Source organism: Nannospalax galili, unplaced genomic scaffold (genome assembly GCF_000622305.1).
Source record: "Nannospalax galili isolate Female #2095 unplaced genomic scaffold, S.galili_v1.0 scaffold31, whole genome shotgun sequence".
Lineage (NCBI taxonomy): Eukaryota > Metazoa > Chordata > Mammalia > Rodentia > Spalacidae > Nannospalax > Nannospalax galili.
In genome coordinates, this window is record NW_008332149.1 from 6827340 (window position 1) to 6849911 (window position 22572).

Below are 22572 nucleotides of genomic sequence, written 5' to 3' on the forward strand. Positions count from 1 at the left end.
TATATATATATATATATATATATATGCTTTTGCAGGTGAGAGTTGAGAGGTACTAGCAGTAAAAGAAACAAGCACATTTAGCACCCAGAACATGGGTTCTAATAGTGCCTTCCAGTAAGAGGGCTCCTGGGAGAATGCTGATTTCATGATAGAGATCTACAAATAAGCAAGATGAACCTGGGACATCTTGTAGAAACAGAAACCAAGGATATGTGCAGACTAATAAGCTGACACCATGGCACTATGTCCAAGAGACACAGAGACCAACTGAAGAATCTTCCAATGGCCAAAGTTGGAGCAGTTTAAAAGGTAAAATACTAGCTTGTAACCCCAAACATAAAATATTCACGAGTTGATACTAATTGAAGTCATTGAATAAATTAATGGGGAAAAACAACAAAACTCCCAAGCTGAATAATTCCAAATACACAAGCAGACACTCTCCTGAGAAAGGCCTAGTGCAACTCTCCCATCCCTGGGTGGGGGCTGCTGTCTTTGTGCGAGTGAAGATCAGTGTAGAAAGGGGCAATGGAAGAAATTTACTTTGAGATGGTTAGATGATTTGGGACCATGGGATCACCACTGACTGTCAACTGGCTGTGTGCCCTGGACAGGTTGTGGTGAAAATAGCGTTTTGTCTATGGTGTTTTTTCTTAAAACTCTTTAAGGAAAGCATCAGAAAAATCCAGTTGAGGCAGAGTCTACAAAATGCCTAACCAGCACGCCTTAAAATTCCTGAGGTCTAAAGAAAGGCAAAGATAACCAGAAACTGGGCCTGGTAGTGAATTCTGGGACTGTAGGAGGCTCAAGGTCATCCTCAGCTACATAAGAAATTTGAGGCCAACCCGAGGGGGAAAAATATCCCACAAAAATACCAAAACGACTGCAACAGATAACAAGAGAAACTTGTTAAGGTCATAAAAATGAGGAAAGTCTGAGAAGCTCTGACCTGAAGAAGTGCCCAAGGATATATGACATCTACAGGAATTGTGGCCGCCAGCGGGGAATCTTAGATTAGAAAAAGGACATAGGTAAAAACTACAGGAGTCTGAATAAAATAGGGACTTTTAGGTCATCACAAGGTGTCAATATGGGTCCAGAAATGTTAACAAATGTACCATGCTAATGCAAAATGCTAGTGTTTGGGGAACATAAAGAAATTTTCCTCCCAATGTCCATGGGCCCACATGTCTATACATTCAGTCAACTTCAGAGTGGAAGTATGGGAAAAAATTGGACATAGCCTTATTTTCTTATAATCTCTTCCGAATGCTGTACTAGAGCAACTATTTACATAGAATTCACGTTGAATTGAATATTATAAGTAATCTAGAGATGAGAAAGGGTACAGGAGGGTATGTACTGTTTATAGGCAGATAGTGCATTTTAGATAAACATTTTCTCCCTTCCTCCCTCCCTCTCTCCCTGTGTCCCTTTGTTCCACCCCCTCTCCCTTCCTCCCTCCCTTTTTTCCTTCCTCCCCTTTCTTTAGAGTAGGGTCTCATTCTATAGACTAGGTTGGCCTAGTACTCACCACACAGACCAGACTGGCCTCAAACTTTTGGTGATCCCCCTGACTCGGCCTCCTGAATGCTAGAATTAACAAGCCTGAGCCACCACACCCAGCTACAAGGAGTTTTTCTGGATTTGAGTGTTCATGATGATTCTCGAACTGATCCCCTGTGGCTAGCAAGGGGCAATTGAACTATCTTTAAAGTGTTTTATATGTCAAAAAAATGTGTGTGTCCCTGTGCAGGTGAACATGTAGAGGACAGATGAAGATGTCAGGTGGCCTGTTCTTTCAGGCTCCATTTTATAACCTTGAGATAGAATTTCTCACTGAACCTGGGGCTAGGGTGGAGGCTGGCAAGTCCCACCTTCACAGTGCCGGGATTACTGGTGCGTACGTGACCTTCGTGACCACACTGTGCTTACAGCCTGGTACATATTTCTGTATTACTGTAGCTGCAGGAAAAAAAGAATCTTTTTTAAAAATTCTTTTTTCTGGGTAAATTTTTTATTGAATTTTTGTGTATTTTATACAGAACATTTTAATCATCTTTATACCTCCTTCCCCATTGGCACCCTCCCAGAACCCCACCCCCCAACTGGAGTTCATACATTCTGTCATTTGTGTTAAAGCCTATCCGATGAAGTTAGTATCTCCAGACGTCCCTCAGTGCAAGTTCATCCACTGAGGTCTAGTCAGCCTATCTAGGGTCCCTCCCTTTAAGAAGATCAGCTCTTCATCACCCAGCAATAATCAGCTGCCAATAGTTCTTTGGCAAAGATTGGGGACTGCTGCCTATTTCCAAAGTTCTATGCTGGGCTTTTGTCTTTTTGATAGCTGGCCTTGGTGGTACACACCTTTAATCCCAGCACTCCAGAGGCAGAGGCAGGTAAATCTACATAGCCTTCTCTACTTAGCATAGTGATTTCCAGGCCAGCTGAAGCTACAGGGAGACCCTACCAAAATATGAAAGAAAATTCTTTTTAAAATTTACAGATAATTATTGTATACATTTATGTGGTACAAGAAAAATTCTTAAAGGTGAAATCGATAGAACCGAAAGTATGTACTTTTAAAATCTTATGTTTTAGATTTATTTATTTATGATTTATTTATTTTTGTTCCTGTGGTACTGGGGATCAAACCTGGGGCCTTGTTTATACTCTGTCTGTACCACATTCCCAGGCCATAGATTTTATTCCTTTTTTTTTTTAAGATTTATTTTTTACTTTTAATTATGTGTATGTGCATGTGTCTGTGTGTGTCCGTGTTGGTGGTCCGGGGGTGGGGTATGCACATGAGTGCAGGTACCCAAAGAGACCAGAAGAAGATGTTAAATCCCCTCGAGTTGGAGTTACAGAGGATTGAGAGCTACTTGAGTGGGTGTGGGAACTAAACTCGGATCCTCTGCAAGAGCAGTATGTTCTTTTAATCACTGAGCCATCTCTCCAGCTCTAGATTTTATTCTTTAAGGTTACACAGTTGGCCTTGCTTTTAAATGAAGGACCACAGTTTTTGCTTTCCCCCCTCATTATTGTACTGCCTAACATTAAAATATGTGTTTGAAATGTTTGTGTGGGATCATGAGTTCATTCCAGATCCTCTGCAGTACAAATTCAAGTCTGATTCCCTCTGTCTGTATATGTTTGTTTAGTTTATTTTTAAGATCAGACTTTTTGAGGGGAGAAATTTTAGGTTTATAGAATAATTGATCCAAAAGTAGAGATTCCCATGTCTTCTCACTTTACTCCATTGCTTCTAATGCTTTACCTTAGTGGATGTAGCATATTCATTAGAATTGATAATAATTATTAACCAAAGTCCATAGTTTACAACAGGGTTTATTCTTTTTTTTTTGTCTTTTTGAGACAGGATCTCCCTGCAGCCCTAGCTGACCTGGGACTCACTATGTAGATCAGGCTGACCTTGATCTCACAAGTGCTGGGATTAAAGGTGTGTACCACCACACCTGGCTGGTATACTCTTTTTTTAAAAAAAAATTATTTATGGCACTGGAGAGATGACTCACTGGTTAAGAGCATGTACTGCTCTTGCAGAGGACCTGGGACCAGAGGCTCAGTACTGCCTGTAACTTGAGCTCCAGGGGCATCAATACTTTCTTCTGGCCTCCATGGGCACCTAAACTCACACATGCACATCCTCATACACAGACACACACATTCACATAATTAAAAATATATCTTAAAAAATGTATTTGTGTGTGTGTGTGTGTGTGTGTGTGTGTGTGTGTGTGTGCATTGTTCTACGGTGGGCATGTGGAGGTCAGAGGACAGTTTTGTGTTGTTCTTTCCTTCTACTTTTACATGGGTTCTGGGAATCCAACAAACAGGCCTTCAGGCTTTCCTAGCAAGCACCTTACCCAGCTGAGTCATCTTGAGTTCATTATTTGGACTGTGTTTCCGTGCTCCACCATTATAGTACCATACAGAAGGGTTTCACCACTCCAAAAGTCCCCTGTGCTTCCACCACTCCTTGGTCTCTCCTCTACACTGATCTGTACCTTTATTACCGTTGCCAGAATGTCACAGTTGGAATCATGCTGCATCGATTGGAGTCTTCTACTTAGCATGGAGCTCTTTTTGTGGCTCGATAGCCCATCTCTCTTCTTTACTGTGTGGATGTCCCTAGCTCGTTTGCCCATCACCTAGTGAAGAACAGCTTGTCTGCTCCAAGTTTGGATTATTATGAAGAAATCAGCTATAGGGGCTGGAGAGATGGCTCAGCGGTTAAGAACACTGACTGCTCTTGCAGAAGACCCAGGTTTGAATCCCAGCACCCACATGGCAGCTAATAGCTGCCTGTAACTCCAGTTCCAGGGGATCCGACAGCCTCTTCTGTCCTCTGTGGGCATTGCACAAGTGCACTTACCTACACTCAGGCATAACACTCATACACACAAAATAAAATAATAAATAAAATATTAAAAAAAAGAAATCGGCTATAAATGTTTGTGGTGGTAAGGCATGGTGCTCTGTGAATCTGTGATTAGATCACAGTCCTGGGATTGGGTGTTAGTGAGCCTGCCCCTGGGCTGTGATCTCACAAGTTCTCAGCTGCACTTTGCTTCACATCCTCCCTCCCCCAGGGGACCAAGAAGGTGAGAGGGGGTGGGACTTGGGTACTTCCCTCCTCCTTAGGGTTTGGCTCTGGTGAAGTAGTTTCTCTTGAGGTCAGGTCTTGAGAACAGAGTGCTCCAGGCACATTTTAGAATGACTAAAATTCTCCTCTTGAAAGAAGTAGGCATCTCCTAGGGTTCTTGAACATGAACCTGAAAAGGTCCTCTCCCCTACTAGCCTGCTTTCCTCTCCTCTTCCCTCCAGTGTTTTAAACTCTCAAACTTGCCCAAACAAAGCCTCCAGCATTTAGGAAACTCCACCTTAGATTTTTCTACTTTGGTCCTGTTCTTGAACAGATTTTTTTCCTCCCAGGCACTTAGTCCCATTAATTGTGATCCTCTGAACTGCCTGTGTGGGTCTCTCGTGTTGGGGATGGGCTTACCCTATGACTTCACTTCTCTAATGGCTCAATGGAGAATGATTGATATGCCATTCATTTTGCTCTTTTTTGGTTGTGAAGATCATATCTATCTATTATCTATAGATCTATCTATCTAATGATCCTGTGGCCAGACTAGAAATCAGACACACACACACACACACACACACACACACACACACACACGCACGCACGCACGCACGCATATGCACATGCACACATTGTAAAGATACTCAGTTTCCTTCCTCTCTGTCATTTAATTTTGAAAGCATTCACATAGTTTGTTGGGGATACTTCTTAAGTATTATTAATTCATTAGCACTGAACTGTGTGTTCCACCTAGTGCTTCTTTACTGATAGGAAATCTGGTTTTTTGATCAGCTTTCCCAACAGTCTCCCCCACCCCCAGCTTTTATAATGATTTAATTAACAAGTGAGATATAAATGGCTTCGCTTTCAGCCCTGGCTTTGAGAGGAGGATCCACTGGGACGTGAACAGAAGGGAATGGTATCCTAATTGAACACTGCCTTTTATGGCTCATGTCCTCATGCCCCATTAGTAAGGTTTCAAGGCTCCCTAAGTCTAAAAGGTAGACGCAACTGTTGTGAATCTACATTAGGAGATCTCAGGAGGCAGGTTTTTTTTTTTTTCTGGATATATTTGGTGTTTTTTTTTTTAAGGTTTCATTTTTATTGTGTCTTGATGTAACATATGGTGGGAGAGAGTCTTACTGTGGGGAGGAGTGCTTGCTTGTTCATGATCTGTGCATGTATGTATCAGACTCAGACTCATTCTTCCTCACATATGTCCAATACTTGCTTTGAGTCAGGTGTTGTGCTAGATGTGGAAGATCTGGAAGAATAAAGACAGTCTTTGCCCTAAAGGATTATTTCTGATCTAGGGCATTGTCAAGTTGTTCATGGTAAGTCTCAGTAAAGTTGGTTGGTATGACTCTGGGAATCAGGAAGTTGCTGCCTCCACTTACTGTGCATTTGTGTCTTTGTAAAACAGAGGTGTTAATTTTGGCTTAAGTATTTTGCATAATAAATTTGTATGAACCATTAATTAATTCATTCATTCATTGATTCATTCATTGTAGGCACAGACTGTATGCCTGGTATTCTGTTGAATATAAGGCATAGCACAATCAATTGAGTGGGGAGAAAAGGCAGGAAAACAGACCGATGTGAAGATCATTTGTAATGTGATATACAGGGATTCCAGTAGAGGTACAGGTTGAATATCCCTTATCCAAAATACTTATTTCAGAGTTTAGATATTTAAAATTTTTATTTGTTATTATTATTGTGTGTAGAGTGTATTACCTACATGCTATATAAGTGCACCCATGTCGTCCAATGCCTGTGGAAGTCAGAAGAGGGTGTCAAATTCCCCTGGAACTGGAGTTACAGATGGTTGTTAGCCACCATGTGGGTGCTGGGAATTGAATGTGGGTCCTCTGCAAGAGCAGCCAGTGCTCTAACCACTGAGCAATCTCCCCAGCCCCAGATTTTAGATCTTTTTGGATTTTGGAATATTTACCCAGACTTTTCCTGATCTGAACATTTGAACTCTTAAATGCGCCCAAATCTGAAACTGTGCCATCAAAAAGGTTTTAATTTTGGTGCGTTCACACCACAGACTTTTGTATTAGGAGTGCTTAGCCTTTCTATGAGTAGGTTACCATGGTGGTCTATTAAAATCTAAATGCTGATTTTGCCTCAAGTATATGAGTAGAACTTGCTAGAAGAAACAACAGTTGACTTGCATAGCAAAGGGAGATGTGGGAGAAGACATTCTGGGCATTGCAGAAAACATTTCCAAAGACCCTCTGGTATTCTGGGGTTTGAAGGGCTCAGGGAAGCACTAGGTCTTTGAGTATGATAGAGCAGCTTGTGGCCTCTGAGGCTGAGTGGTAGGAAGTGAGTAGGTTCAAGAATATGATGCTATGCACAAGTCCCAAGTAAGCTCAAGCCAGACAAAATCCCACCATAGATGCAGAAGTGGATAGTGGGTAAGAAGTCCCAGCCCTGAGGAACTACTGGCAACCAGTGGCTGCTGGGAAGGGGGGATTCAGTCTCCTTTAAGGGTGAGACTCTTGGTAGGTTAACCCAACTCCAGTGGGTGGACCCATACCGAAGGGCATTTGGGGACTCTATAGGCCTTTATATATACATACATACATATGTACATATATATGCATATATGTTTATAACAGAAATTTGGTGGGTGGTGCTAAGGGAGTGCAGATGTGGGAAGTGGTCTAAATAGTATCAAAATATATTGTTGGAAATTTTTAAAAATTCAATTAAAGAATGTGACACTAAAATCTTCAGAGGTTTTTAAGGAAGAAAATGAAATTTGATTAAAATAAGCTAGAGTCAGGTTGGAATAGAGGACACGAGAGGTAGATGGGCAGGTTGTCAGAATAGAGAGTCTGAGTTAGGACAGAGATATTGGCTACACAGGATGAACAGGTTGAAGAGGTACTTCTTAGAGACAGGAGGAGTTTGATGGTCCTTTGGAGGTAGTTAGGGTGGTCCTGTAGCTACTAGGCTGGGTGAGTGATGGTACCATTGGAATGACCCTGAATATAGGAAACAGGATGTTTATTTGAAGGGACAGTCCTGAACTCACTGATATAACAGATTGAGTTACTCACAGGGCTTCCAAACAGAGATGCTCAGGGGTAGTAGTACTGGCCAGTGGAAGTTGCTGTTGTGTTGGTAAGATTCTGTGTCCAATGTCCAGTATGGTCCCACCAGTTACATGTGAAATGGGACTAGTGCACCCAAAGAAACACATTTTACATTTTATTCAATTGTAATTGATTGAAATGTCAGTAGCTGCTTGTGACCAATGGCTGCTGTGCTGGACAGTGCAGGCCTATAAAGTGTTGTTTGGAAGTGTTGATCTGGAGATGATGCTAGAGATGTGGAGACTGGCTCGCCTGGGACCAAGAGGTTTGTAGGGATGCTGGACTTGCAGTGTTAAAGCAGGCAGTTCTGGGCCAGCTGTGATGGCTGCTTACCCTCGCCAGAGGTGGTGTAGGTGGCTTATAGCTATGAGCTTGAGTTGTCATGTTTCTGAAACAGCTAGGTCTACCCAGCTGCCTCCTGAACTGACTATGTTGTGATTTGCAGCTTGGGAAGAAAACTCCTTCCCTCAGCATTAGGGATTTAGAAAATGGAAAAAGCAGCATGATTCTTGAAACACGTGCTCAACTCGAAATTTTCCTCGTTTTCTTCGACATCTTCTTTGTCTTCCATCTCACACTGTTATGTGGTCATTCCCCACCTCGGCTACACATTAGAAGCACCTGGGCACTCACTTCTTTAAAAACAAAACAAAACAGGAAAGATGCCTAAGCTCCACCCCAGACTTGGTAAATCAATCTTGGGGTGGAAGAGGCCCCCGCTGTGGAGAGGGGACCAGGGTCTGGTGATTGCCAAGCACCCCAGCTGATTGTGGTGCACATCTAGGATTGAAAAGCGTGGTCCCCAGGCATGCTTCTACTTCTGTGCTATGTTTCTTTGCAGCAAATGGCTTTTACCTGACCTGTAGCTCCTTCCCTGCTCTTACTTCATGGGTGATAAGTAGCAGCCTGAATTTCAGAGATTTTTTCCAGTCATCCATATTTTGGGCCATGTGGGACAAAAGTAAACCCGAAATCGAGGACACCAGGAAACTGCCCAGTCTCTTCTGTCACGCACTCAAGATCTGATGAGCTTTGCAGTTTCAATCGTAATTACCATGGCTGTCATGTATGAACCTAAACATTCTATGTTAACTCATTTATATCCCATGATGACACCACAGAGACACTGTTTCCCAGACCAGGAACTTGAGACTCAGCAAGATGAACTGACTTGCTCAAGGACCCCCAGCCAGCATGTGCCCATTTAAGTACTGTCCTGTCTGGCCTTACAGTGACATATGCTAAACTCGTAAATCCAAGGGGTGAGGTCTTTCCGAGCTGTGTCTTTCCTGTGAGAGTTGGTTGTATTGGACTCAGGCATTGCTTCAAAGCTTCTTTCTTACCAAACTACTTGAGTTGTGCAAACTTGAAAAATTTTCAAACTGTGAGCCAATTCTGAAGCCCTAAGAAGGCTTTCTGTGCAGCCCCTTAACATGCTGTAAGGAAATAGCTGAGGGGGCTAGAGAGATGGCTCCGAGGTTAAGAGTGCTTGCAGACCTGAGTTCAAGTCCCAGCATCCATGTCGGGAGGTAGTGATTCACAACCACCTGTAACTCCAGTTCCAGGGGATCCAATACCCTCTTCTGGCCTCTGCAAGTAACTGTACTCACATGTACATACCCCAACACATAGGTTCACATAGATGTAATTTTTTAAAAAAATGCCTGGCAGGAGGCAGAGGCAGGCAGATCTTTGCGAGATTGAGGCTAGCCTGGTCCACGTAATGACTTCCAGGTGGACTGGGAGTAGGGAAACCCTGTCAAAACAAGCAAGCAAACAAACCCAAACAATAGCAACAACAACAAAAGAACCCAAAAAAAAGAAAAATAAAAAGTGTCTGGGTTATAGAGGCTGACTATGGGGTCGTACCAGTGTTCACTGTGACACGTACTTGTGTGTTTACAATGAACATTGTTTAGGGCAGTGAACTGGATTTTTGACTTCAAAGAAATAAACATTTTTCTTTCCTTTTCTGCCTCATCCCACAATTATCCCTGAGTGACCATGTCATTGAATTCTTTCTTTATTATCCCCTTCCTGAGGTACTTTGCTTTATTCTTTGTTAAAGTTGCACAGTCAGAAGAAAGCATATTTTCTGTGGTTTCTACTAAAATGTGAGAGGTGAAGGGTTCTTAATTAATGCTTTTAATAAAGAGCTAGCAATTAGGAGTTTACAGTATTTCATCTGAGTTTATTGACAATATAATGAAAGCATAGTGTGGGTATTTTAGAATAGCAGCTGTGATTCATTTACTGAGCACTTTCCATGAACCAGACACTCTTGTATGCCTCCTCCTACTTTAATTATGTGTGTGTGTGCAAACTTGCACATGCATGCCACAATGTTCTGTGCAGTACCATATGTGGAGGACAGCTTGTGGGAGTCAGTTCTTTCCTTCAACTATGTGGGTCCTGGGGATTGAACTCAGGTCATCAGACTTGGTGACAAGCAACTTTACCCTCTGACTATCTTGCCAGCCCCAATTTTGATTTTTTTTTAGCTTCATCTACAGATACTTAGATTTTTTAAAAATTAAAAAAAATTTGTGTGTAACTATGTGGGTCCTGGGGATTGAACTCAGGTCATCAGACTTGGTGACAAGCAACTTTACCCTCTGACTATCTTGCCAGCCCCAATTTTGATTTTTTTTTAGCTTCATCTACAGATACTTAGATTTTTTAAAAATTAAAAAAAATTTGTGTGTAGACTATGTGGGTCCTGGGGATTGAACTCAGGTCATCAGACTTGGTGACAGGCAACTTTACCCTCTGACTATCTTGCCAGCTCCAATTTTGATTTTTTTTAACTTCATCTACAGATACTTAGATTTTTTAAAAATTAAAAAAAATTTGTGTGTATGAGTGTTTTTTGCCTGCATGTATGTATACCGTGTATGTGTGTGCAATGTCTGCAGAGGCTAGAAGAGGGTGTTGGATCCCCTAGAACTGGAGCTGCTACGTGGGTGCTGGGAAAGGTCCCAGGTCTTCTGCAAGAGTAGCCGCTACTCTTAACTGCTGAGTCATCTCTGTAGCTCACTATTCTCACTTCTTTTCCTCCTCCTCTGCCCCCCCTCCTCCTCCCTTTCCTTCTCTTCTTCCTCCCTTTCCTTCTCTTCCTCCTCATCTTCTTTTGTTTTTGACTATTCTCATTTCTTAAAGAACACCTTTATTGAGTTGTATTATAAATTCGTCAGCTTACAAGGGGCTAGAGAGATGGCTCAGCAGGTAAGAACACTGGCTGTTCTTGCAGAAGACCTGGGTTCGAATCCCAGCACCCACAGGGATATGTGTGGTAGGCACTGCTCAGGAGCTGAGGTACAAAGAGCTTTGTTTTGTGTTCCATCAAGTCTTTTCTGCTGAAATATGATTCTTTTCAGAAGGGCTGTGTTCTTATATGTGTGCATTCAAAACTGTCTTATGAGCTATCTAATATTCAAGGGCTTTAGTGGGTGTCTTAGTTACTTTTCTGTTGTGAAACACCTTGTCCAACGCAACTCATAGAAGGAAGAGTTTACGTGGCTTATGGTTCCACAGGGATTAGAGTCTATCATGGTGGGGAGGCATGGCAGCAGAGGAGGCTGGGCCAGAAAACAGCACTCACATCTTCCAGCAGGCACAGGAAGTGAGCAAAACCGGAAATCCAGCAAGGCTTAAGAACTCCCAAAGCCTGCCCCCAGTGACATGCTTCTTCTAGCATGGCCACATATCCTAAATGTTCCATGACCCTCCCCAAGTAGCACCATGAACTGGGGACCAAGTGTCCAAATACTTGGAGCCTATGGGGGACACTCATTCAAACCACCACAGTGGGTGTATAGATTCCATAAATTTGATCATTAATAATTATTTTATGATTTTGGTTCTGCCATCACAGCAGGTATTTTGAGCCCTTTGGGGTTACTATTAGAGGAAACAAAGCTGTCCCTTGCCGTGCTAATGGCTTATTTCTGGAGTATTTTCTGCCTTTACGGTCATCATGCATTTCGAGAATTTATTACCAGGTTATCTGGGATGTTCTTTTAGGGGGGTGTAGGTTTGAGACGGGGTCTAGCTATGTAGTTCAGGTTGGCTTGAAACTTAGGATCCTCCTACCTTGGTCTCTCCCTATCGCTGGAACCACAGGCATGTGCCACCATGTCTTGATCCCATCTGGGATGTCATTCATGTTACTGGCTTCAGATTTTTGATTCCTGTCTTCAGATCATTAATAGAAATAGGAAGCTCTGTCTTTGTTATAGATAAATCCCACTTAAAAAGGTTTTGAAAGATGACCCTGCAGGCTAAGGATCCTCTCGCTCTCTGGCTCAGGGGTGGGTGAGTACCAGTTCTAGGCTGCCTCAGAGACTCTGCCCTGTTATTGGGTCATTGCTTCAAATTTTATAATCTCCACTCTGAGGAGGCCTAAAAATGCCACTTTCACGAAAAATAAGAACTTAGAGGTTCAAGTTACTTCATTTTTTTCTAGCAATAGAGGATTTTAAGTAATAAATAGCTCTTTCCCATATAGCTGGGAAATTGAATATTTGAATATCCCCACCCTAGAAAATTGAATATTGCAGGTGTCTGGGCATGATGTGGTCTCTGTGAGATGCCCATAGCACCAACTTTTAGCTCTGGATAAAGTCAATGTATGGCACTGAGCTGAATGTACAAGCCTAGCTTATTTTCTAGATGGCAGTTTTTTAACTAAAACTCTTGATTTTAACAACACAGATGGAGAATGTTGGGAAGACCTTTAGTGAGCCTGAGTGCTTTCACAAGGCCAAGTGCTGAGCCTCAAAGGGGAGGGCTTTTAGAAGTCACTTCTCCTGGCCCTTGGGTCTCCCTGATGACTCAAGGAGAACTGGAATTCAGTGTGGGGGTTTCACATCTGCCGAGACTTAAAAACAGAAGCCCTTCTATGGCTTCTCCGTCCTCGGGAACCATGGGGGATGGCTGTGTTTCTAGGTTTTCCCACAGTGAACTTTTGATAGAGTTGTAATGTCTCTTTCTGTTTTTCTTTTAGCAATAGGTGAATATGAAGACCTTCGGGCAGAGAACCAGAAAACAAAGGAGAAGGTTTGTACCTACACCCCTTTCCCTTTTCTTACATGTGTGAAAGCCGGGCAGCATAATACACTGTTCAGCTCCCAATTTCAGTTAAATTTGAATGAGAGGGATTTTTTTTTTTCCTTTTCTTTTCTCTCGCATGTGTGGTTCAAGCTAATATCAACTCCAGGCTCCAGATGGTAAAGAACAGCAAGCATGCCACAGTAGGCACAGCTCTGGGAGATTAAGTACACAGCTAAATGTGCAGCACAGCATCAAGCCAAGCCATGCAAGTCCTTAAGAATTGGACTTTTCTCCTAACAGATTTAGGATGCTGGGGATGGAATCGTAGGCCAAAGACATTTGCTTTTGGGACTTAGATTTGTTGTGTCCCAGAGAGAACTAGGTGTTGGGGGATACCTAGATATCTTCAGAAATCCTTTGGACATTTGCTTCCTCTGTTCATGTGGGTAATATACTGGAAGTGGAAACATACCCGGTGTGAATATGGGGGAAGTCTGGTGGATATTTTCAAGGGCTCTGGAAGTTTTATTTTGAACTGTCAAATAAATGAATTCTGTTTACCTTTATAAACTCTGTCCTTTTTGTCTTTAAAAAGGTTTTGTTTTTTTTTTAAGATTTGTGTTTGCTGAGCTTGGGAGCTGCATGCCTATAATCTCAGCACCTGGGAGGCTAAGACAGGAGGACTGCTGTGAGTTTGAAGCTAGCCTGGGTTACAAAATGAAACCCTGTATCAAAAAGCAAATGAAGATTTGTGAATGTTCGTGCGTGCGTGCGTGCGTGCGTGCGTGTGTGTGTGTGTGTGATTTAGGGAGGAAAGAGAAAAGCAGAGGGACTAAATATGAAAAATATTAGAGAAGAAACAGGAGTGCCAGCTTATTTTTCAATATAAATGAAATTTATTTTAAAAATTACTTATTTGATAGGCAAAATATTTTTAAAATGTGTCCCTGGCACAAAGCAAATAAAACACCCTGTAGTGGTTATTAAATAAGAATGTGGCTGTTATAATTGTGAAGCTTCATGTTTCAGCTTTCAGAGTAAGAGCTGTAACAACGATTCACAGCGAGCTAAGCAGTTATAAAATCCATAGCACATTTGGGATTACTTATTGGACTCTTAAGGATTATATTTTACTTTTTCAGTCATTAATTTGCCAGTTGCCTTTTTGGAGTGTGACTGGTGGTAGTAAACCTAAGTGCTTTAGCTCAAAGAAGATATTAGAGCTTTTTAAAAATTTTTATTAATTATTTTTATTTTATGTGTTTGAGTGTATTGCCTGCATGCGTGTAAGTATACCCGTGTCATGTAATGCCTGTGGAAGCCAGAGAAAGGTGTTGAATCCCTGGGAACTAGAGTTATGGATGATTGTTAGCCAACATGGGGGTGCTGGAAATTGAACCCAGGTCCTCTGTAAGAGCAGTGTTCTTAACCACTGAGCCATCTCTCCAGTCCCACGATATTTGAGTTTGAGAGCATTATTTTTAATCTATTTTTAAGGCTCCTTTGCTCTTTTTTTTGTTATTTTTAATTATGTATATATGTATGTGGGTATGTGCACATGCATGCAGTACCTGAGGAGGCCAGAAGAGGGCATTGGATTCTCTGTAGTTGGAGTTGCAGGTGGTTGTGAACTGCCCAGTGTTGGTTCTGGGAACTGAACTTGGGTCTTCTGCAAGAGCAAGTACTCTTAACTGCTGAGCTATCTCACCAGCCCCTTTGTTCTTTTGTAAATTATTCTTTGGTGGCTTCTAAAATCTTGTTTCCTGTTTTCCCTCAGACAACTCAGGGAATGTAGATGGGGTATTAAAAAAATACTTGCTCAAAAGGATCTAATACATGCAGCTATAATAAGATAAGGCCACAGGAAATAGTTCGACAAGAAGTTATCACCATAACCCCCCAAATCACACATGTCCTGGGGGTATAGACTAGTAGAAAGGTTGTGCTTAGATCCTGTCTCCAGCACCTCAGACTTTTAATGTAAATTTACTGTGTGATGCTCAGGTTAGGTAAGTTGATGCCCTTTGCTAAGACACCCAACCATTCTTCAGCTTTGGGAGGAGGCTGATAGAGTTTGTGTCACAGCTGTTTTTGGATCAAGAGGGTGAAGAGCAAAGCAGGCTGGAGGGGTTCATGCAGGAGAATCTAAAAATCTAACAACAGGAGAGATGGCTCATCGGGTAAACACTCTTGCTGCGCAGTCCTGCCAACATGAGTTTGATCCCTGGGGCCCTCAATTAAAGGAGAGAACTCACTCCCAAAAGTTGTCTTCTGAACACATGCGTGCATACATGAGTCATACACACTATATGATACAAATAATAATAAATTGAAAGCATATTAAAAAAAGATAGGAGGGGAAGCAAACTGGTATGTCTTCAGGTAGTATAGTAAGAGAAGACAGAGAAAATTTCATAGCAGGGGAGGGAAGAGATTGTGTGTTTTATTTTCTCTCCTTCTTAGTCCAAGATTACCATAGACTTCAAAATGCCCTAAAAATAGGTGTTCTATAAACATCCACTGGTGTTCTTCCTTTTGGTGGGGACGATAGCTGTTTAACCCAGAGCCACTTTCTGCAGTGAGGTTTTAAGTGAACCGTCAGTTATGCACATGGAATTATAGGTAAAATGCATTTAGTAAGAGAAGGGTTTGAAATGACCTAAGCATATTAAAAAAGATAGGAGGGGAAGCAAACTGGTATGTCTTCAGGTAGTATAGTAAGAGAAGACAGAGAAAATTTCATAGCAGGGGAGGGAAGAGATTGTGTGTTTTATTTTCTCTCCTTCTTAGTCCAAGATTACCATAGACTTCAAAATGCCCTAAAAATAGGTGTTCTATAAACATCCACTGGTGTTCTTCCTTTTGGTGGGGACGATAGCTGTTTAACCCAGAGCCACTTTCTGCAGTGAGGTTTTAAGTGAACCGTCAGTTATGCACATGGAATTATAGGTAAAATGCATTTAGTAAGAGAAGGGTTTGAAATGACCTCAGCCTGGCAACTGTTTACAAACCTCTCTGTGTAGAGTGTGGCCTGACACATTTGTAACATCTGTAGGCATTATTGACCCGCTTCTGTTCTAATTCTTTAAAAATAACTATTAACAGAAATGAGAAGAAAGAAATGAAAGCAATATGGAATGCGTTGTGGTTGGGTAGAACAAAGTAGAGTGGTTTTAAGTCTACCCCACTCCGTTTACCTTCTGTTAAAAGACTAGCTTGCTTATTCCTGCAGGTTTTCCCCTCAAAGGGGGGGTATTACAAAGGAGAGAAGCATTTAATAAAAGCCTTTTATACAACATAGAATGAGTAAAAGCAGCTTTAGTTCCGGAGGTGGTAAATGGAGGACACCATTTTCTCTGGGAAAGCACTTTTTGTGCCTGACTGGGTGAGCTTTTTCCAGTCCACATCAGTAAATACAGGCAGCCATCTTTCCTCCATGGGGCCCCAACCCAGAATTAAATGAAATCTTTCAGGGATAGCCAAATGAAGGGAGACTTCGTTTTGCCACAGTTGATTTGTTCTGGTAAAACTTGGCACGCATAGAGGAAAGAAAACCGATAGGAGGCAAGGTGCTTCCTCCCGTGTGTCTCTATCAAGTCTAGCTGTCTTTGTTGCCAGGCCAGGAACCCTGCCAATTAGAAGAGACAGTACATAGGTTCCTCTGGGTAGGACCTCCTTCTGCTTCTTGGAGTCTGCTCTGTGGCAGGATGTAGGTTCTTCAGGGGAGGCAGGTGCTTAAAGGCAGTGTTTCTTTAGAAGCTCCTATGAGATGTCTGTGTCCTCTTATCTCCCTGGTGACATGGTCCAGACAGACCTGTGTTAGCCCTATTTCACACAGAGCAAACAGGGGCTTGAGGTGGAATGAGTTTCCCAAGGTCCTATGGTGACAGAGTCTAGATTCAGACATGTCCTATGACCTCAGTGCTCTCTTTCAAACTTAAGAGAGTATACTGACTTTTTCCATAAAGGCCCTAGTTTTGTTTTTAATCTGTGTGTGTGTGTGTGTGTATTATGTGCATGTGCACATGTGTGCACGTATGTATATAGAGGTCAGAGGACAACCTCAGAGGCCTTCCACTCTTTATTTGAGACAGGGTTTCTCATTGGCTTAGACCTTCACCAAGTAAGCTAGGCTGGCTGGCCAGGAAGCCCCAGGGATCCACTTGTCACTGCCTCCGCAGCTCTGAGATTACAAGCAGGTGCCACCATGCCCAGATTTCTTTTTGTGGGTCCCAGAAGTCAAGCGCAGGTCCCCGTGCTGTGCAGCAAGCACTTCACTGACTAAGCTATCTTGCCAGCCCCATCTTATATTCTTTATTGTTGATGGATGAATTTCCACAGCAGATTATCACTCAGTACTTTTCTGAGTCATGACTTTACCATTTATTGGCTTCTATTGGAAAACTGAAATTTAAGTATCAATTCAGTCTTTTATTAGAAAAAGTCGTGTGTACATATGTTTGCATATAAATTCCAAAGTAGTGTACTCTAAAGATAGCGATAGGAGATTTAGGGGTAGACCAGTGTTTGTTAGCATTTGTTTGATGTATGTGTGGGGGTTTTGGGGACCATGGTGTACATGTGTGTGGACGTTGGAGGGCAACTTGTGAGAGGTTGTTCTCTCCTTCCGGCATGTAGGTCTCGGGAATCGAACTCAGGTCATCAGGCTTGGCAGCAAGTACTCTTAGCTGCTGAGCCCTCTCACTGGCCCTGGACCAGTATTATAACTGATCTTTACCATTTCAGTTTTCCCATTTTTAAGAGCAGTGGGATATTGGCCACTGTGTGGGTTTTTTTTTTTTGTTGTTGTTGTTGTTGTTTTTTTTAAAGATGCCTTTGAAGATGGAGTCAGAATCTGTTTGAGTTTGCAGGGGAAGTTTGATTGAAGGAAAAACTTTGCTGAATGCCTTCTGAGGACCACAATATAAAGGAAAATTTTAAGGTCTTGCCCTTGAGTAAAATCATTGCAACGGGAATACAGAGCAGTTGACAAAGAGCTGTGATGTTTGTCTTTATTGTTGGAGCGAGTACACGCAGCTCGGTGGCGGAAGGAGACAGCAAAAAGATAAGGCTCCTGAGCGTCCTCATGTATAGACTTTGAGTCTCCTTTAGTGCTCCATTTATATGTCACTTGTTTTTAAGCCTTCTCCAACCACCTCAAAAGATTTGTTTTCTTGTAATGAACCATTCTGCATGTTCCTTATGTAGTTGTCACACTGATCAAGCAGAATTTATTATTATCACAGTATCAAATAAGGAAAAAAACAGGTGGTGTGAGTTCTATTAAAATGTAAAAAGCTTGAGATTTTGTGCATGGATCTGTGTTTTAGCCATGAAATAAGCGGGGACTGGGAAAGGGTCACTGCCTTCTACTAGCTCTTTCCCGTCTTCCAAATGGCATCATCACAATATGTGAAAAAGTCAGAGAGCATATCACATTGGTGTTGATAAAATCTTCTAAATCTGTACTTTGGGGCATGGAAAAACAGATGGCTGTATATTTTGGAATCAGCCAAATAAATGTGCTTCTTTGCCATGTCACCACCATCCTATTCAAATATTAGTTACAATTCTATGATGGAAGCACTTGGGACTCACGAGGATCCTTGTCATAATTGATTAGAGTTTTTGGTTGTTGTTGTTTTGTTTTTCCCCTGTATGGGAGACACGCCTCATTGAGCTTTGAATAAAAGTGTTCACATTTCTCAGGGTGGTGAGGGTGAGGGTGTATGGAGCACATATTAAAAAGAAGAAAATCTGTATAATAAGAATGTTTGCTGTTAAATAGTATTTACATTTAATATTATGTTCAGAGATGGAGTTTTGAAATGCATAAATGTTTAAGTGCCTGATAGGAAGGCGTTTGGGTGAGCTCCTGGAACAGTGCGTCAGGCAGTGCTGTCAGCCTGCCAGGAACAATGAGTGAAAAGGGGAGACAGACACTTCCCAAGAATTATGTCTCAAGAAGCAAGAAATATGATGGTGTTTGTATCCTGGCGCGGTTGTCTATTATTGCTGCCGCTTCTTCTCAGGTAATATGCAGAGGTGAAGGTCCCACGTATTTTATTTTTTTAAAAAATCAATAAAGAAGCCACTTTAAAGAGCAAGCTACGCATCTATTATGCTAACTGTTCATGCATAATACATCCACATACATGCAGTTTCTTTGAGATGGAGTGGCAAGTGGTTGTGCCAGAGAAAAAGTAATTACTTAGCAGTTTGAAAGTGAAAATGAGTCTCTTATTAACAGCAATCTATCCAGAAACAAAGAGCAAGGATCTCAGTTCTGATGACATGTGTTTCCATCTCACACAATACCTAGAATTTGGAGAATGCTGCAAGGCAGCCTGGATGGGGGCAGCCTTTCCTTCTTTCTGGCCTGTGAAAATTGGAGGGAAAGAACTTTGAATTGGAAGAAAGAAGAACACCAAACAAGAAAGGCAGTGAAAGGAATTCCATCCTAGTGGGAATGATTTCATGTATTGTGTTCTTGAAGGATAAGCCTGTAGAGATCCAGAAAGCACAGGCGATTGGTAGCCAGCTTTACCTAAGTGGAGCCATGGAATTGTCGATTTTTACTAAAACCGATTTGATGGTCCTCTCCCTATGCCACCAGAGATTCTAACCCTGGCACCAGCGATGAGTTCTGATGCTAGGTATATTTCCATGTCTAAATATTGTAGCTGGGATAAAGAGGGGTGAGCTTTGAGGAGCTGGCCTGTCTTTGGACAGTGTCATTACTGCTCTGTTCTTCAACCCTATAGTATTTCTATCACTGTAGCAAGTGCCCTTGGGTTCTTAGGCATTTCCCATCTCTGTTGGTTTTTCTTGGTAGATCCTAAGTTTTTTTTTTTGAGACAGCAGTGTCCTAAGATGTTCCCCATCACGTCCCAACCCCTGTTTAACACAGTGCTTGGCATATACAGATGATGTGTAGATTTGTTCAGTGCTCTGAGGAAGGAGATGGAGACCCTCAGTGATCCCAGGCGATAGCTGCTCAGAAGTCTACTTCAGTCTCCTGTAAGGGGTGTGTGTGTGTGTGTGTGTGTGTGTGTGTGTGGACAGCTCGTGGATATACTTCTTGGGTCCCAAACTGTCCTTTCTCTCTCTCTTTTTTTTTTTGGTCTTTCTAAAAATATTATTTTTATTTTATGTGTACAAGTGTGTTGCCTGCATGTATATGAGTACACCCGTGTCATGCAATGCTACAGAGGTCAGAAGAGGGCATCGGATTCCCCGGGAGTTAAGGATGGTTCTTAGTTGCCATGTGGATGCTGGGAATCGAACCCAGGTCCTCTGCAAGAGCAGTCAGTGCTCTTAACTGCTGAGCCGTCTCTCCAGCCCCCCAAACTGTCCTTTCTATAGGTTGATAGTCCTCAATTGCATTTGTATACCAACATGATAAAAATGAAACCAGTATAAGTGGAAGTTAGACACAATTCAGAGTATTTTCTTGCATATCTGCAACTGTGTCTACACCAGTTACCCATATTTCTACTGAACCTACACAAAGTGACATTATGTTGACAGTAGTTGGCTGATCGGTGAGGGGATGGGGGGAAGATGTCGTTCACACTGGAAGAGTGTTCCTCTGTGGTCCAGCCTATCAGTATTCTGAGGTCTTGGTTTGGTTTCAAAAGCCAGGTAGCCACCTGGATAAACCTTAAGGAAGACGTCTGGAAAATAGCCTGGGCTTCTGACACAAAGGGTTTTCAAAACCAGCAATGCCAACCAACCTCCATTCAAGCTACCACTTTATAGAGTCAAAACAGAGTCTGGAGAGTAGCTGTAATGTCATCCAGTGTGCTTAAGGCAGCCAGCATTCAAGTTGCTGGGTTCTACTCCAGCCTTGAGCTACAGAGACTGGCTCAGCTTCCTAATGAAGTGATGTGGGCCAAAGAACATCTGTTGCAAAGTTTGCATGAGCAATTCTCAACAACAAAAAGGGCTGTTTTTACAGATGGTGCAGCTGCGTGAGTAGGGCAGAGGAGAGGGTGGGATGGGTGCGGGGGCTTCTGTGTGGCACAGAGCTGGAACACTTCTCCATGGCCCATCCTCCCTGATAAATTCTTATTGGGGAGAGAGATCATAAGATATTTTCGGATTTGCCTGAGATGATTATCATATGTAGGTGTTTGGATTCTTGCTTGGTAAGTGAGTATGTCCTTTTTATTTTGATCATTTCTGGTGTGGAATCAGTACACTGCATTCACAGTATGTGTAACTCCCCCCCGTCCCCCCCCACACCCCTGCTTCAGCTTTTCAGCATAGCAGATGGTAAATTCAGTGGCTGCCAGTTTCATCATAATGTGGTTGCAGAAAATAGAAAGCAAAGCAACACGAAGACCCCTGGTAGAACACAGCTGGTGTTGGGAGGCAGCTTGTAACTGTATTGGTAACTGGAGGGTCAGTGTGAACTGGACTCTAGAGAAACAGGTTACCTGCATCTTGAATTAAGATGCTATTAACTATAGCCTGTCCACCTGGGTCTAAGAACAGAGAGCATGGGTATAAGGTTTCTTGTTTGGGCAGCTGGAAGAGGCCTGCCTAAGAAGATCAGGTGTTGCTGATGCCTAGGAAACTGGAATAGTGTGGTTGGTGTGAGAAGGACCAGAGGGACCTTTCCAGGCTGGAGGAAGTAGAGTACTGAGCCCCACCCATCACCTGCCTGTGTTCTTGTCATGCAAAGTTTCAGTGAAAATTGGCTATGTTAGTGAGAATTAGATACATTTTAATTCCTTTAAACAGAGTTTTGAGAGGTACATTGAGAGCCTCAATAGCACCACTCAGGAGTAAGGATGCACAGATGAAGATGCTTCTACACAGAGCACCTCATCCTTGTAGAAACGCTAGATGGAGAATGAATTAGAAAGTCAAACACCAGCTGTGTTGCTCTAGACAATCATGACTCAAGCCTTTGAATCTAGTCGAAAATGAGTGTTCTTTTTGTGCCTTGAGCTCCACTGTGCATTGTTGTAGTGGGGTGCACAGCCTGGCAGGAGTTTGGGGGGGAAGTCCAAAATAAACAAGGGACAGCTCCAGAAAACAAGAGAAACATTCTAGAAGCAACTGGTCAGCGGTGTCACAGTTACAGGTTGTGTCATCTGCTATTTAAGAGTCCAAAGCTCTGAAGAGAATTTTAGATACATTAACAAAAATGCAGAGTGAAGTTTATCTATTAAATTGGAGGTAGAGTGGCTGGTGAGATGGCTCAGTGGTTAAGAACACTGGCTGTTCTTGCAGAAGACCCGGTTTCGAATCCCAGCACTCAGATGGCAGCTAACAACTGTCCGTAAGTCTGGTTCCGGAGGATCCAGTAGCCTCGTCTGTCCTCTGTGGGCATTGCATGATGCTGGTGCACTTACCTACATGCAGGCAATACACGTATACACATAAAATGAAAATGATAAATATCTTAAAAAAATGGAAGTAGAAACTCTACAAGATGGGGCTGTTTGTATTCTTATAGAGGATAGATTTCTAGAGGAAACTTTCATGAAATAGGCCTTTTTAAAAAATATTTTATTATTTTATGTGTATGAGTATATTTCCTGCATGTGTGTAAGTACACCCATGTCTTATAATGCTCGTGGAGGTCAGGAGAGGCTGTCGGATCCCCTGGAACTGGAGTTAAGACAGTTGTTAGCCACCATGTGGGTACTGAGATTCAAACCTGGGTTCTCTGCAAGAGCAGCCAGTGCTCTAAACCACTGAGCCCCACAATAGGCCTTTTGAAGAAAATGGTCTCTGGCCCAGCCTGACTTATTTATGGGGTGAGAAGGACTAATTTAGAAT

General features: G+C 42.3%; 1 protein-coding gene across 2 annotated transcripts in view; it reads left to right on the forward strand.

Annotated features, from left to right (window-relative positions):
- Shtn1 (shootin 1) overlaps positions 1-22572 on the forward strand; it is a 115713-nt gene that overhangs the window by 5420 nt on the left and 87721 nt on the right. For both annotated transcript variants that reach the window (XM_008827336.3, XM_008827335.2), the window contains exon 2: positions 12731-12783. In XM_008827336.3, the coding sequence (XP_008825558.1) occupies positions 12731-12783 (53 nt within the window). The remainder of the gene's footprint in view (positions 1-12730; positions 12784-22572) is intronic.